General features: G+C 48.9%; 1 protein-coding gene across 1 annotated transcript; it reads left to right on the top strand.

Moving 5' to 3' along the window:
* Positions 1-6,188: 6,188 nt before the first annotated feature.
* On the top strand, positions 6,189-14,823 carry LOC147529129 (T-cell activation Rho GTPase-activating protein-like). Its single transcript, XM_086632018.1, is given in 12 exon segments — positions 6,189-6,254; positions 6,256-6,377; positions 6,804-6,888; positions 6,997-7,050; positions 7,661-7,727; positions 9,624-9,796; positions 10,590-10,751; positions 11,227-11,336; positions 12,042-12,237; positions 12,763-12,880; positions 13,086-13,655; positions 13,658-14,823. Coding segments are annotated over 12 exon segments (2,328 nt in total). The 3' UTR covers positions 14,263-14,823.
* Positions 14,824-15,279: the final 456 nt, after the last annotated feature.

The following is a 15,279-nucleotide window of genomic DNA, read 5'->3' on the forward strand; positions in this document are numbered from 1 at the left end:
GATCGTTTTGATGCTGAAATTCAAAGCAAAACACAAGGTGCAGAAGCAAGAGAAACACAAGCCTGTATCAACCAAAATCGCAAAGAATCATAGAATCATAGAATCATAGAATCATAGAATCATAGAATCACAGAATGGTTCGGGTTGGAAGGGACCAGGAAAACATTTGTATTAAACCTGAAAAGCAAAATCAAAATTCACACCTTTCTGGATTCAGTAGGAAATATAATCTGCCTCTGAGAGCAAACAAATTTGGCAGAAAAACACCATCTCAGTTTCTGATTTGTGAATGGATAACATAAAGAAGCAAAACAAGTGAGAAACCTGCTGGAGTAAAAAAAAAAAAAAAAAGAGTAACATCTCACTTTTCAATACTTTTTGAGTACTTGCAACCAGAAATCTCGAAAAGAACAGACACAGACTTCATTAAACCCTGTTTTCTATTAGTTTGTTGTTTATTGTAAGTGAGCAAAGATTTAGATCTGCATCCTCTCAGTCAAAAAGGATGGGAAGCTTCAATTCCCTGGTGCCTTTGTGCTGGCTACCCCAGGGAGCCCAAGGAATGAGTGATTCCCCAGCGCTGCTGAGATACAGCAGCAAACTGAACTCAGACACAGCTGAACACCAGCGCAGACCCTTTGGAGAAATGGCCTCTCTGTGCCCGCTCTCCACAGCTAAAAATACACCCATTGGGACCAGTCACCTGATGATGAGTAAAAAACTTTAGAGCTGCCAACTTTCCAGTAGAACAGTAGAACACTGGCACAGGTTGCCCAGAGAGGTGGTGGATGCTCCATCCCTGGAGACGTTCAAGGCCAGGTTGGACGAGGCCCTGAGCAACCTGATCTAGTTGGAGATATCCCTGTTCCTTGCAGGGGGGTTGGACTAGATGACCTTTGAAGGTCCCTTCCAGCCCTAACCATTCTATGATTCTATGAACTTAGCTTTGGGGGGAGCACCCATGAAAGAATAAACAAATCATCCTGTAAAGTAAACTCAGCCAAAATGGTGTCAGGGCAAGGGCACAGAATACACCTTGGGCTGTGTCTACAGTATTATTTTTTATTTGTAACTTTTTCCTATGTGACAGTAACCCAGCGTGTAGAAGGGTGGTGCAACCTAACCTTGATATCTGATTAAGGATAGAAATCAGCTGAACGGAGCTGGGAAAAACTGATAGTGGGTTTCACTTTCCAAAGGCAGGGTTAGCATGAGCCCACATCCCAGCTGACTAAAACTGGAGTTCAGCACCAGCTGGGTTGATGGATCTTGTTCTGAACTGTTACAGGCAGGAGGTTGGGACTGGCCTGATGGAAGCTCAGGCTGCCCTCCTTTCTGTGATCAAAGTCGAAACGATGCCTGTGCAGTCTGGAGAGCGGTAGGAAATTAGAGCTGCCTTTAGAAGACGTGTGGAAATGTGACCTGTTCTCAGCAGCCCACGTGTCACCCTGTTCTTTGAGTCCATGGACAGACCATGCAGAGCTTTCCTTTCCAAAAAAAAAAACCCCACCCAACAACTCTCTGACTTTGGCATCGTTGCTTTCCTTATTTTGGTAAATGTGCGTATCGTCCCCCGAGGAGACCGCAGTTGTGCCAGTGAAGACAAAACTGGAATACAACCCCTTTTCCACGCGGAGAGGGACAGATGAAGGCTCTTTCTGCTCTATATGGGCTTGAAAGAGTCACTGCTCCAGGGGCGTCCTGCTGCGCGGCGTCACAGCTACGCTCCCGCTGCGTCCCTGCTGGTACCACAACACGGCGAAGGCGGGTTTCAGGATTCATTCACACACTCCCCCTTTCAAAAGAGCCACCATGTCAAACATTTGCGAAAGTAGCAGAGAGAAACAGCCGTGAGCTGAGGCTGGGATTTTCCCACTTGTGGTTTGATAAGGAGAGAAGAAAACAGACGACGCTTTCCAGCCACAAGCAGATTTGTTCTTTTGTTTACTATCAGCTCCCGGTTCATTTCTCCTCCCCACTGATGCTGCCCCTTCATTGCTATGGTCTGGAGTCCTCCACTGAGCCGCAGTGTAAGAGGAGAGAGGAGAACACACCTAGCTTGACTGTAGCTCAAACAAAGGGGAAAATCACCATTTGGTCTTACAAGGGTGTGTAGCGATAGGATAAGGGGCAATGGCTTTAAACTGAAAGAGGGCAGATTTAGGTTAGATATAAGAAAGAAATTCTTTACATTGAGGGTGGTGAGGCACTGGCACAGGTTGCCCAGAGAAGTTGTGACTGCCCCATCCCTGGCAGTGTTCAAGGCCAGGTTGGATGAGGCTTTGGGCAACCTGGTGTAGTGGAGGGTGTCCCTGCCCATGGCAGGGGGGTTGGAACTGGATGATCTTTGAGGTCCCTTCCAACCCAAACCATTCTGTGATTCTATGATTCTATGGTCTGTGTTGGCAGCAAGAGCTACCTTAGCCTTCTCTCCAAAAACTAGCTGGGCAAAGTGCTTGGGAGTGGACCATAAAAGCAGCCATGGCCTGTGAGGGGAGAGGCGCTGCCTGGGCCCAGGGGGGAGCAGCAGCATCATTCAGATGTCCTGGCTTCTATAAGGAAAGTGCTTCACACCTCAAGGAGCAAACCCAATCCCAAGGGTCCTGGATCTACCCAGGGCTGGCTGCTCTGCGGGACCTCCCCACTCCTGCTTTCCCTCCAGTGAGCGCAAAGCGCTTCAGCAATACTGGGGGAAGCCACCTGATGTACAGGAGGGGAAGAACTCATACATAGGCTAGTCCTACAAAACCCTTGTAAGTCCACCTTCTCTCCCATACCCCGATCTTGGTGTAAACGTCCCCGTGTTTTTGAAGGAGAGTGTGTTCACTTAGACAGGGATGGCTTGGGAGAAACACATCCCCTGCAAACAGCTCCAGCTGTGCCCCAGCCATCTGCCATCTTTTCTGCTCACCCTAGGGCAACCACTGTGGTACAACACACCCCTTGCTCTAATGCATAGTGGTATAAGGTCTGTACCAAACGGAGGGGCAGGCCATAGCAAAGGCTCTGAGTCCGCAAAAGCACAGCTAGGGGGCAGAGAGGGAATCGGACCCTTCAGGGAGAGAAGAGGCTGTTCGTGTAAGGGACCTTTGCTACTCCTTATAGAATCATAGAATGTTTAGGGCTGGAAGGGACCTTCAAAGGTCATCTAGTCCAACCCCCCTGCAAGGAACAGGGATATTTCCAACTAGATCGGGCTGCTCAGGGCCTCGTCCAACCTGGCCTTGAACGTCTCCAGGGATGGAGCATCCACCACCTCTCTGGGTAACCTGTTCCAGTGTTCTACAACTCTCATGGTAAAAAATTTTTTCCTAATATCCAACCTGAATCTACCTCTCTCTATTTTAAAACCATTACCCCTTGTCCTATCACAACTGGCCCTCCTGAACAGCCTCTCCCCATCTTTCCTGTAGGCCCCCTTGAGGTACTGGAAGACCGCTATAAGGTCACCCCGGAGCCTCCTCTTCTCCAGGCTGAACAGCCCCAACTCTTTCAGCCTGTAAAACAGGTTATACACTGATGGAGGATGCTGTGAAGCTGCTCTGGCTGGTCGGTGTGAGGGCAGCTCACGCTGTGCTGGTCCTTCTGTCTTCGCCCACCTGGTGCAGCAGCTCTTCTGAGCTCGGGACCCTGCATGCAGCTCTGCGGTGCTCAACAGGGGCCAGCACACGCTCGCTTACTGCTTTTCACAAATACTGAATTAGCTTCGCTCTCTGTGGCCATACGATTATTCCACCAAGCTATAGCTTTTTAGGATGCCTGCTATTCAGATGGAGCATGTTTGTTCATAATGAAATAAGCTGCTTTATGTCTTATAAAAGTCATTTGGGCACAAATTAAGTGTTTGTGATGCACACCACAAAAGACTTATAAAAAAAAGAATGATACCAGGAGGGCAAAAAAAAAAAATCAAATTGCTTTCCATATGGGCAGGCAGGCCTATATGCATACCTTCCACATCCAATGGCCATTATATCCCCACAACTGTTAATAGATGGGAACTAATTAGATAGAAATACAGCAGTGTGTGCCAACAGACAGTCTGGTGATGTGCTATCAATACACCACCCATTGCTGTATCTTTTCCTCCTGGGAAATTCAAATCTTTCTGTCCTGTGTACAGCTGTGCCCTATTTGTAATCTAAGCTTCTGGCCTGGCTAATCACTGTCCATTAAACTCTCATTTTCTTCACGGGTCATACATTTTCCAAATCAAACCCTGTGTCTTAATCATGTAGCAGATCGAGCTCAGAAATACATCTGTGTACAGTGCTGGAAACTGAGGGCAAGGTAGAACTGAACCGTATAGGTGCCCGTAGCCTCTGAGATGCTTAACAGACAGATATGTTCAGCTACACATTTCACAGATGTACCGAAAAATAGATGCCCCTTGTCCCAGGACTCCTGCTGGGACTATCAGCAGGGGTGCGGGTACCGCAGCTGCCAGGGAGCCTCGGAATAAATTCTCAGGAGAACGTGATGCAGGATGACAATGCTTCTTCAAGAACGTGCATCATCCCATGGAATTTAGTAGGGAAATGGCAGATGTCACGGGACTGCTAATTAACACAAAATCAGTTACAGCGGTGAGTTAACGATCAGTAGTAAATGCACAGGGCTGCAGAGTAAATGATTGAGATTCCTGTAAGTTTCAGCCCTAAGCAAGTCTACAGACTGGTGTTTCTACAGGAGCATGGAAACGATGGGCCTCAGGAGGACTTGAAAGGTCATCTCCAGCACCTGCCCCTGCAAAAGCAGGGCAGCTCTCTTTTTGCACTTCTGTCTAACCAAAAGTGAATTTTGCACCTTGGATTTCTGCTGGAGTCAAGTGGAGAGACCATCTACCTGTTTCGTACGACAGCCCAGGGTCAATACTACACGGGCTGGGTCTGAGGTGGTTAAGCAAAGAATGGCTTCCAGGGCAAATTCAGCAGCAGATAGAATCACAGAATCATAGAATTGTCTGGTTGGAAGAGACCTTCAAGATCATCGAGTCCAACCGTTCGCCCTGCACTGTCAGGGTCCCTAAACCATGTTGCTCAGCACCAAATCCACACGGTTTTTAAACACCTCCAGGGATGGAGATTCCACCACCTCCCTGGGCAGCCTGTTCCAATACTTCATAACCCTCTCTGGAAAGAAATTCTTCCTGATATCTAATGATGTAGCCGTAATGTGCATCTGCAAAGAGCTGTGCTACCACACAGCCTCGTCCCCTGCACACGTGAAACGGTGCATCCGCCAGGGGCAGCAGCAGAGAGACCACAGTTGTACCAGCGTACTTTCCACCTAAAGCCACTACTGAAATATTCCCAACCCTTGGCCTCTCAGCCTTAGCTCCTCTTTTTCACTAGATCAAAAGCTTGGTACCCAGAATACCAGGTTGTAACTTGCCTCTGCCAATGAATCAGTAGAGCTAATATTGTGCACTTAACATCAAACATTGATGAATTTTCACAATGGCCTGGCAGAGGGAGTGCTCTTGTCTGCATGTTCCTGATATGCCCAGCTTGGAGGGGAGTCAGCAACAGACCCTGAAGAGGTAAGGGGAGAGCCGAGGTAGATTTTTCCCAGATTTTTTGATCTCTTCAGTTGAATTAAACGTTGTTACTTGGACACATAATTCTTACTAAGACGTATTTTAAGCAAGACTTTTCATTACATATTGCCATACATTACTAAATTATTATGTCACACCACTTCTTCTAGACAAGCCCAATGCTTAGATTCTCAAGAACTAGTTGGCACCGGCAAAGTGTGTGTGTCTACATCTGCTTGCAGATAGTAAACTGTTGCCATTAGTTTTTCCAAAAAATATACAAAAACATTTCTCTGAATCTTGGCTATTCCACTCCCCCATCTTTTAACTATTTTACTGTAACTTGATCTGGTGGTGCGTCTTTAAACTGCAAAATCTGAGGTCTCTGAGCAGTCAAAGGGCAGACTGTACCCACTGTCCTTTAATGGTAAGGAGAAGCTGCCCACACTGCAACCCCCTCTGCACATCCCACCTCATGCTGGTGATGCTAGATGGAACCTTTACCTGGCGAGTGTCTCATCTTTTCCATCCATAACAGCGACAAGGGCTTTTTTTTTTTTTTTTTCTTGAAGGGGAAAAAAAAAAAAAAAGTAGTTTCTCTAAAAGGAAAGAGGAAGCCAGAAATTTTGTAACGTCTCAGTCCTGCCCCATGATGCTTCTTCCTGTCTGTGAATTTCCACCTGCCCCTTCTGCGTATATAAGGCAGCACACGTGGGGTAGAACTGTTTAGTCGCCGGCGTCCGTCCAAAGGATTAGCAGCAGTGGGGAGTGATGCTGTTTGTCCTTTCCTTTGCAGCTCACGGGAAGTGAAGGAGCTCTGGCTGGATTCATTCCTGGGGTAAGTACTGCCTGGGGTGACATCCGTGGTGTCAGGGCTGGAGTTGGTGAAGTGCTCCAGGTACAAGCTGGACAGAGATGTCCAAAACCACAGCCGGGGCAGGAAGGTGCCCACTGCTAAGGGCAGCTCGCGGGCAGAGCTGGCTGCCTCGCTTAGCCTGGGGTTTGCAGATTAACAAACTCACGCGGCTGTCGCCACTCGCTCATTTTTGGCGTGGATTAAAAATGGAAAGCTGCTTTCTTTCTGTTTTAATCAGGAGGCAGACAGAGCTGCAGGGCTGAGTGCCTTCCAGAGCAGGGACTTGTGTGGGGTATCTTGCTGGTTCAGGATCAGAATTAAACGCTAGACTGGCTTGCAGGGGAGAAAGGCAAGATGGGTGCAGTTTTACAAAGCTCTTTCTTTGTCCTTTCCCTGTTCAATAAACAGGCAAACAAAAGGACCAAAGGAAACCAGAGGGTCCAGAGCTCCCCCGATCAAACTCCTAATGAAAGTGTTGAGCAGCTGTAATACCGTGAGTGTCTTTATTGTTCCAGCCCTGTCAACAGAGCGATTTTGAAAAGCTCTGATTTCTAAACTTACCATTCAGCTACTCACGTAGTGTCTTTGTTTTCTTGCCTAGTCAAAGACACTAAATGCTGGGAACATGGAGAGTCTGATTGGGTGCCAGTCGGAGGTAAGCAGCCGCTACGTTTCCCCCATCCTTGTTGGGTACTGATGTGATCTTTGTTGGGTACTGCTCTGAGATATCTTAGCAAAGTGGACGTGGCCCCTGTAGGAGCTGCCCACCACCTACTGTTACCCACCAGCGGGCAGAGCCCTTTGAAGGCAACTTCATGCAGCACCATGCAGAAGGAGCTGGGCATCGCTGTGAGCAGCCAGCGCATTCCCTGGGCTCCCGGGTAGCTTTGCTTGGGAATCTGGCAGGCTCCAAACCATCAAGACTCCCCACAGAATTTTGGGAGGAAATCTCCAGTGCTGAGGGAGGACACAGAAGGGCTGGCTGTATCTGGTGTGGCTTCTCTGGATCAAAAGAGCAGCCTGGAAGAGCATGGGGCTGTGCCCTGCCGGGCAGGTCTGGGGTGGCTGGCTGCAGGGTTTACCACAAACCCCTCTGTTGGGCAGGGAGACAGTGACACTCCTGGACTGAGAAGCCTTTTCAGGAGGAGTTAGGTTTGCTCTGGTTATTCCCCGGAGCCTCCCACAGATTTCTGAGGAGCTGCAGCAACTCGCTGGTGGCCGTCGCTGCCGGTGGCAGCTCTGTAACCCCAACGTGCTTCTTTCAGGCTGATGCCAAGAAATGTCCCCCGCTGGTCCCAGCAGATACTGAAGACAGACTTTGCCACTCGACCGGTGAGTTTTAAAAACTGCCTTCTTATATAATGCTGGCAAGCTGGCACTTCTGCAAAACCACCCGAAACTGCCTGCTTCACCTCCCTGAGAGCAATCCGCAGCCCTCAGCCCCATCTAGGAGATGGCTTAACCCCTGGAGTGCCACTTACTTGCAAATGTCCTCTCTCCCTTACGCTTGGTGGCAGAGGTGACAGTGCTGAGTGCCAGAGGTCTTGTATCCCTGTTTCCTGGTCCTCGGAGCCCTGTTTCATTGTAAACGTGCTCCTTTCTCACTGGAGCATCTCCACTGAGGTGTGGCACCGCAACCGAGCACAGATACCAGCGGTTGCACGCCAGAGCAAATAAACACTCTTGGCAGCAGCAACTGCACATGTTTTTTCTCTCTCGGCAAACCCTCAGCACCTGTAAACAGCTCAGAGGAGACCATTAGCAGGGCAGGGTCAGATTTGGAGCAGACGATCATATCAGACTATTTTTCAGCAGTATCAGAAGCAAACATTTTATATGGCACTATAATGTTAGTGCCATGTGTTTTCTCATAGCTTTTAACCCCTCCCTATGAAGGACTTGCTAAGCTACAACTGCAGGTCCTGAGAACCTCCAATCTGCTTAAGACAACTTCATTTTGGAGGGGCTGGAGGGGGCATTCAGGGCTGGAGCACCTCTGCTATGGAGACAGGCTGAGAGAGTTGGGGCTGTTCAGCCTGGAGAAGAGAAGGCTCCGGGGGGATCTTATTGCAGCCTTCCAGTACTTAAAGGGGCTACAGGAAAGCTGGAGAGGGACTTTTTACAAGGGTGTGTAGTGACAGGACAAGGGGCAACGGATTTAAACTGAAAGAGGGCAGATTTAGGTTAGATATAAGAAAGAAATTTTTCACTCTGAGAGTGGTGAGGCAGTGGCACAGGTTGCCCAGAGAAGTTGTGGCTGCCCCATCCCTGGCAGTGTTCAAGGCCAGGTTGGATGAGGCTTTGGACAACTTGGTGTAGTGGAGGGTGTCCCTGCCCATGGCAGAGGGGTTGGAACTAGATGATCTTTAAGGTCCCTTCCAACCCTAACCATTCTATGATTCCATGATTTTGGAGAAGAAGGCAAGTCCTTTACAGGAAATTTGCAGAAGGCAACTCCTTTAGAAAGTTTTCTAGCAAAAGGATCCTTCTGTCACCGTTTCTGGAAGGAAAAAAAAGCCACACCTCATACCAATACAACCACCATCCCCAAATTCCTAGCACGCCCTCCTCTTTAACATGCAGATGCAAAACCCATGCTAGGAGATTCCTGATCCTGAAGCCAATGAGGCCCTCTGTGACACTCATCCTCTGGAGCAAGTATCACCCTCCATTGGCTGGCTGGCAGGGGCGCGGGGCAAGCACTAGCTCTAGCAGGACCATTAACATCAGAGCTGGCTCTGAAGCTGGCAGAGCTGGAGCCATGTGTTTTCATTTCAGCCTCTGAAAGAAGCTGAGAAGCAGGAGCCCCTAGTTCCGTTCTTGCCCTAAGGCTGGGGCAGGTCAGACCGAGCAGTGACAATTGTCATGGTTAGCTGGCCAAGTGACATACCTGCCTTAGATTGTTATCACAGAAACCACTGCAGTATCAAAAAGCTCTATAAATGCTGTTATTTCCCTGCCTTGGATGTTCCCACTCTCTAAGAAGAAACAGTGACTAGAATGTAAAAAAAAATGCCCCTAAACAGGAAAGGTGGTGTCCTTAGAGGGATGGTCACAGTTTGACAGTTTAGGTGGTTGTTTCCTTAGTAACCACTTAGTTGTCTTTCAGTTTCTTCCGTTTAGTTCGAGTCGTTTCAACACACTCTCTGCACTGCACACAGATGACAGGCTGCGTGCACTCTTTTTTTTTTTTTTTACATTGATTTTTTGCTTTCCCTTTGCTTGCAGCAGATGGAACAAAGAAAAGAAAGAAGGTGATATCACAGTCCTTCACTCTGAGACGAAGCTCTACCAATGGGAATTCCCCAGGGCAGCTGGACTCGAGTGCCAAAATTGCTCTGTTTGGCCAGCCTCTGGCAATTATCTGTGGAGAAGATGACACGCTGCCCCAACCAGTCCAGGTATCGTATCTCTGGCTTCCAGGATGAGGCAGGATGCCCAATACTTGTGCTGCAGCATCCAGATGAGTGGTTTTGGTGTTTCCCCTCCACACACACTTCTGATAAGCTCAGGGCCCATCCCAGACGTAGAAAGGGTCAGGTCTACTGGTTTTGTCCAGCCCATCCAACTTTCACTGGAAGTGATTTTGAGTGGAGACAACACAGGACCAGGAATAGGAGAAAATCTACTCCTTAGTATAAACATTTGTGATTCTGAAGAAGTCATTTAAATGAATCTTTCAGCAGCATAAACTTTCAAGGATTTCTGTATTTCCCTGAAAAAACGTGTTTAGCTATGGATTGCCACCAACAAAGACCTAAACACTATCTTCTGGGTAAAAATGGTCTTGTGACAGTTCTCCCACTGAGTTAGCTTTTGCAGTAGACAAGCTTTTGTCTCTTCTAAGCAATATTTGCCTGGGTTGGGAGGGAAGAGATTTTACCTAAGACTTAAGCCATCCCTCGTTTCCTTCTGGAAAGAAGCAGGGATGACTCCACTGAAGTTAGTGGAATTCACCAGTTTAAAAAGAGGGTGGGGTGGGGGAAAATCAGGTTATTGCCATGTAAACTACTTGGAGCAAGAACTAGATACTGACATAATTAGAGCATAGTGTACCTCCAGACAATTTTTCTTGTGTTTCTGAATAAATGTTTGCCTGCTGAAGAACCTTCTTTCTCCCAAGTAACTGTTCTCCCATTCTTGTTTTTTTTGTGTGTTTTTTGTTTGTTTGTTTGGTTGGTTTTTCCCCTGCAGGATCTCCTAGCTATATTGTATATAAAAGGACCTTCCACTGAAGGGATATTCAGAAAAGCTGCCAATGAGAAAGCTCGAAAGGAGTTGAAGGAGGACCTGAACAAAGGCGAGAATGTTGATTTGAAAAGCAAATCTGTGCACCTGCTGGCAGTGGTCTTGAAGGTGAGCTCCTCTGATCTGCAGGGGTGAGATGGCAGTGCTAATCTGCACGGGACCACTTCAGTGCCCAGCGCTGACCTAGAGGGGACTCCAGGCTACAGTGAAGCCAGACTAAAGGTTCCAGGCTTAGGAAAGTTTGGCATTTTCCTTTTCCACCTGATTTTCATCCCACTTGTTGTGCTGCTGATGTCCTGCATGCCCGCAGGAAACTCACTCCATCCTCCTCCTCCTCCTCAGCATCCTCCCAGGGAGGAGTACTGAGGTTTATGGCTGAATGAAAAGCAGCCAAGAGCTGGGTCCCATTACTACACCAATGCAAGTGCACTTGGCACGTGCTCGTGCACTGCACAGCTCTGCCAGGGCTGATGCCCAGGTAGCTCAAGCCAACCTGCCTCCCAGTGAGCCCATGCCACAGTGGTGCTCCCTCTGTGCTCAGGGGTGGTGTCCAAAGCCTCATCTAAATCTCTTGCCCTTGCAGGACTTCCTCCGAAATATCCCCTCCAAACTCCTGTCGGCCGACCTCCACGAGAAGTGGATGCAAGCTCTGGAGAAGCCCAGCAAGCAGGAAAAAATTGAAGAATTGAAAGAGTAAGTTTTGCAACCAGGAAGTTCTGCAACCAGCCCCAGTGTGACGGAGGGGCTGGCAGAGGCCCGGGACTTCTCTCGAAATCGAGAGTCTCACTGAAAAGCCCGTCACTTCTGCCAGCTTGCTGCTGCTCCCGGGGTCTGGTTTAAGGCTCCAGCAGCACCTCCGGAGGGTATGGGAGATGGCTCCATGACACGACGAGCGTAGGGAGAGGAGAGAGGCTGCGGCATCTCAGCTAACGTAGTCACTGTGCTGTGGGACAGGCACTGGCGGGGACCCTCCACATCTGCTGGCGGTGAAGTCGAGCACGTGGAGACCACCACCGTGTTTTGCTCTTTAGAAGGAGCAGATGTGAGGGCCGGCTGGGAGGGCTGTGAAAGCTGCACGGCACAACCGCAGGCTTTCACGTGCCTTCGGGAAGCCTCCAGTGACCTCTCCTGACATCATCCCATCTACTCAAGGGTATGGGTGGCTGTAACGCTCGCCTTTCTGTCAAGACCTTGTAGTTCAAGATGTTATAATTCACCACACGCTGAGCTGCCATTGGGGATTTCGAATGGTGCTTCCACTGAGCAGTGAGGAACAGCACACGCTCCTCTCTCTGGACGAAGTGTCATCTGTCTGAGTGTGGCTGAGACTTGCTCAAATAGAGAAGCAGCCGCTGCCGCGCCGTGAATTAACGTCACATTTTGTTTGTGCTCATGCAGGGTGGCCGACAGACTGCCCAGACCAAACCTCGTCTTGCTCAAGCACCTGCTCTCTCTGCTCCACCACATCAGCCAAAACGCCGAGACCAACAGGATGGACTCCAGCAACCTGGCCATCTGCCTTGGCCCAAATATGCTGAGCCCGGAGACGGACAACACGCTCCCTCTGGAAGTGCAGAAGGAGATGAACGAGAAGGTGTGTTGAACTCACCAAGCAGCCACCCGCTTCGGGGCAGCTCAGACCCGTCCACAGGGATCCCAAAGCCACTGCCAAAGCTGAACAAAACCGCACCCCTGCACATCAGGTGCCCCTCATCTCAGGTGCCTGCAATGTGATGGACATGGCTGCCCCTTGTGTCACCTCCTCTGAGCAAAAGTGGCAGTTGCCCTGCAGCCCCCTATCCCATAGCACAATTCCTGAACACTTTGCACACAGAGGGCAAGGGCACCCTGTGGGCATGGCCACCCGCGGGCCCTCTGGACAGCGAGGCTGAAGCTGTGGCTGATGGCATTTTGTCTCCATGGGAGGCAAAACAATTTGTCTGCAGCATCAGGCCTCATCATCCAGAGTGGACTCATCCTCTAACTTTAACCTAGGATTCTGGCAGAAGCCACCTTGCTCTGTGCTACCCTTCATGCAAAGAGAGCAGGCAGGGCCAGAAAAGACTGTTCAGCACGCTTTCAGCCCTTTTGACTGAAATAAACTGTTTTCTATGTGCAGGTGACAGAGTTGGTGGAGTTCCTCATAAACAACTGCTTAGAAATATTTGGAGAGGACATCGCTTTGTCTGCCTGTGCCTTGGCTGAGGAGTCGCTGGAGCACACAGACAGATCCACAGGTATGAGAACGGACTGAGGATGTCACAGACTGGGGATGGTGGGCAAAACTCTTTAATTTGATATGGGAATACATCTGTTCAAACACAGAGAGTTGTAGATGACTCAAGACATTATTGCAGTGCTCTTCTACAGGAACTCTTTCCATATAGTTCCCCTTCATCCTCAGATAGTCAGTGAAAACTAATGGGTGATTTCTTCCCACAGAACACTTATGTGCTGCTCATCAGAATGACTCTGCCTATGACAGCCCAGATCCTGAAGCAGAAGGCAGCCCTCGTACCTCCCAGATGGAGCAGCCCACGGGGAGGAGCACTAGTGTGAGCAGAAGATATCCAACACGCATCTCTGCCCCTTCACTGTCTAATTTCAATAATGACATCAGCACGATGGACAGGAGGTACTCAGAGCCAGACCTGTCCTTCCAGAACCGCCTTGAAGGCAGGATAAGGAAACAGAAGCTAAACAAAAGTGAGGACAATTTTCCGGTTCAGCAGAAACAGCTAGGGTTGGAGGCATTGGAGAAACGGCTTGCAATCTTACCTTCACAATTATCAACTGACTCTCTACCCAAAACATCCTCCAGCTGCTCCCTGGAGAGCTCTGACGGCTCGGTCTTCACCAGCTCCCCAGTGGTTTCACCCTCCAGTCCCAAAAAAACTTTTTTAAATAGGCCCCAGTCCTTTTCCACCAAGGCCACCGAAGACTGTAGTACGCCTAGCAGAGAGATCAAAAAGCATTCCATGTCGTTCTCTTTTGCAAACCACAGGAAAACACTAATAAAACCCGGAGTTGGGGGCCTGGAAAAAGCATAGCTTTTCAGAGAGACAGTTTCACAAAGAAAGAAGATCAGTTCTCCTGCAGAGTTGTCCAGGAGAACAGCCCTGATGATGACAAACCATTGCCTGTGGCGTATGAGCAAAGGCACCGTTTCAGGTCGGCCGATGAAGTGTTCAGAGAGGTGGACCAGAGGAATCCTGGAAGGCCACCCTCTTACGAAGAGGCTACGAAAAACTGCCTGGCCACTGAAGTTCCCTCCGACAACCTCACGGTTCGAACGATGAGATTAAAGGTGTCGGGCCAGGACGCTTTGCTGCCTCATCCAGGCGGCAGCTGTGCACAGGACACATCATGCGTGGTCCTGAGGGATCGACCCAGTGGCAGAGTTCCTGCAGCCAAGGGTTCTGACGTGGAAAACGAAACCCTCAGCATCACTGTGGGGATAAACTCCCGCGTGAGTTTACCTGTAACCCCGGGAGTCTACCGATTGAGAGCCATGTCTGAGTCCTGTCAAAAGAACAAACTTGAATATGTGGCTCGGAGGTGCAGCCAGCCAGTTTTTGAGGTAGACCAGATCCAGTATGCTAAGGAATCCTATGTTTAAAAAGCCCATCCCTCCTCTTCACACTGTACAAAGCAAATACTGTAAAAATAGACATCTTGCTCATCCTTCCTAAGATTTGACTTTCAAGAGACCAAGAATAAGCTAGCCCTGCATGAACTTTTTTCCCTTGAGGCTCTCTTGAAGCGTCTGTCAGCTTGACATGTCCCAGTCTTTCAGCACAAGAGGTGGCGGTGGGGAAGACCTGTGTATTATTGTGTGAAAATGTAAGTGAATGTGTTGTACAGAACCTGTTGTGTGGGAAAACTAGTAGTTGATAAACAGCCTTGTATTTGTATCTCCGAAAGGACAATTAAAAGGTCGGCAGGTCCAAAACCTGTCCCACCTTCCTTTTCTTTTCTCTATGGTCACAGACTCCATGCCATTTGTCACGTGCGTGTGCCAGGTTGATGCAAAGCTTTGCCGATTTTCTGCATTAAGAAGTGGGCTGGCAGTTACCCTAACTGGGGGAGAGCTGTTCTACCATCAAGGCCACTTCAGCACTCTTCCATAAACCCCCTCTAACTGCTGCCATTCCCTCTTCCTGCTTGCTGGTGATGAGAATGAGCTGACCACTAACCAGCATTAGTGTTGCGTACCGAGCCTGGGTTTAGAGCCACCAAAGCCCTACAAGGTCCTTATGGGAATGTATCACGTAAACCTCGTGTGGCCTGAGGTGCTTTTAGTCTAAATAAACTGGACAGGCTAAGCAGAAAGAGTATCTTCAGGTTTGCTTTTAGGAGGGGGAAAAAGCCCTAAACAACAAAAACTCCTGTAAGGAAACGTTCTAGATTCCAGCTTTAAACAGTTAAAGCTGCAGCTCATTTAAAAGGAAAAAAAAAAAAAAAGACAAAACAAGAAAATACCAGGCTGTGTCCTTATACCCTTGTAAAAATGACTGGAAGTGCAATGTGGTTTTACATGTAGGAACTTGTTTTAGGCAGCACTTATCTCCTCTTTTATGGTCCAGCATAGCCTTGAAGCAGGAGCAGGGAGACTTTCGTTTTTCCCCCGTGTAAC

Source organism: Tauraco erythrolophus, chromosome 2 (assembly GCF_009769465.1).
Source record: "Tauraco erythrolophus isolate bTauEry1 chromosome 2, bTauEry1.pri, whole genome shotgun sequence".
Lineage (NCBI taxonomy): Eukaryota > Metazoa > Chordata > Aves > Musophagiformes > Musophagidae > Tauraco > Tauraco erythrolophus.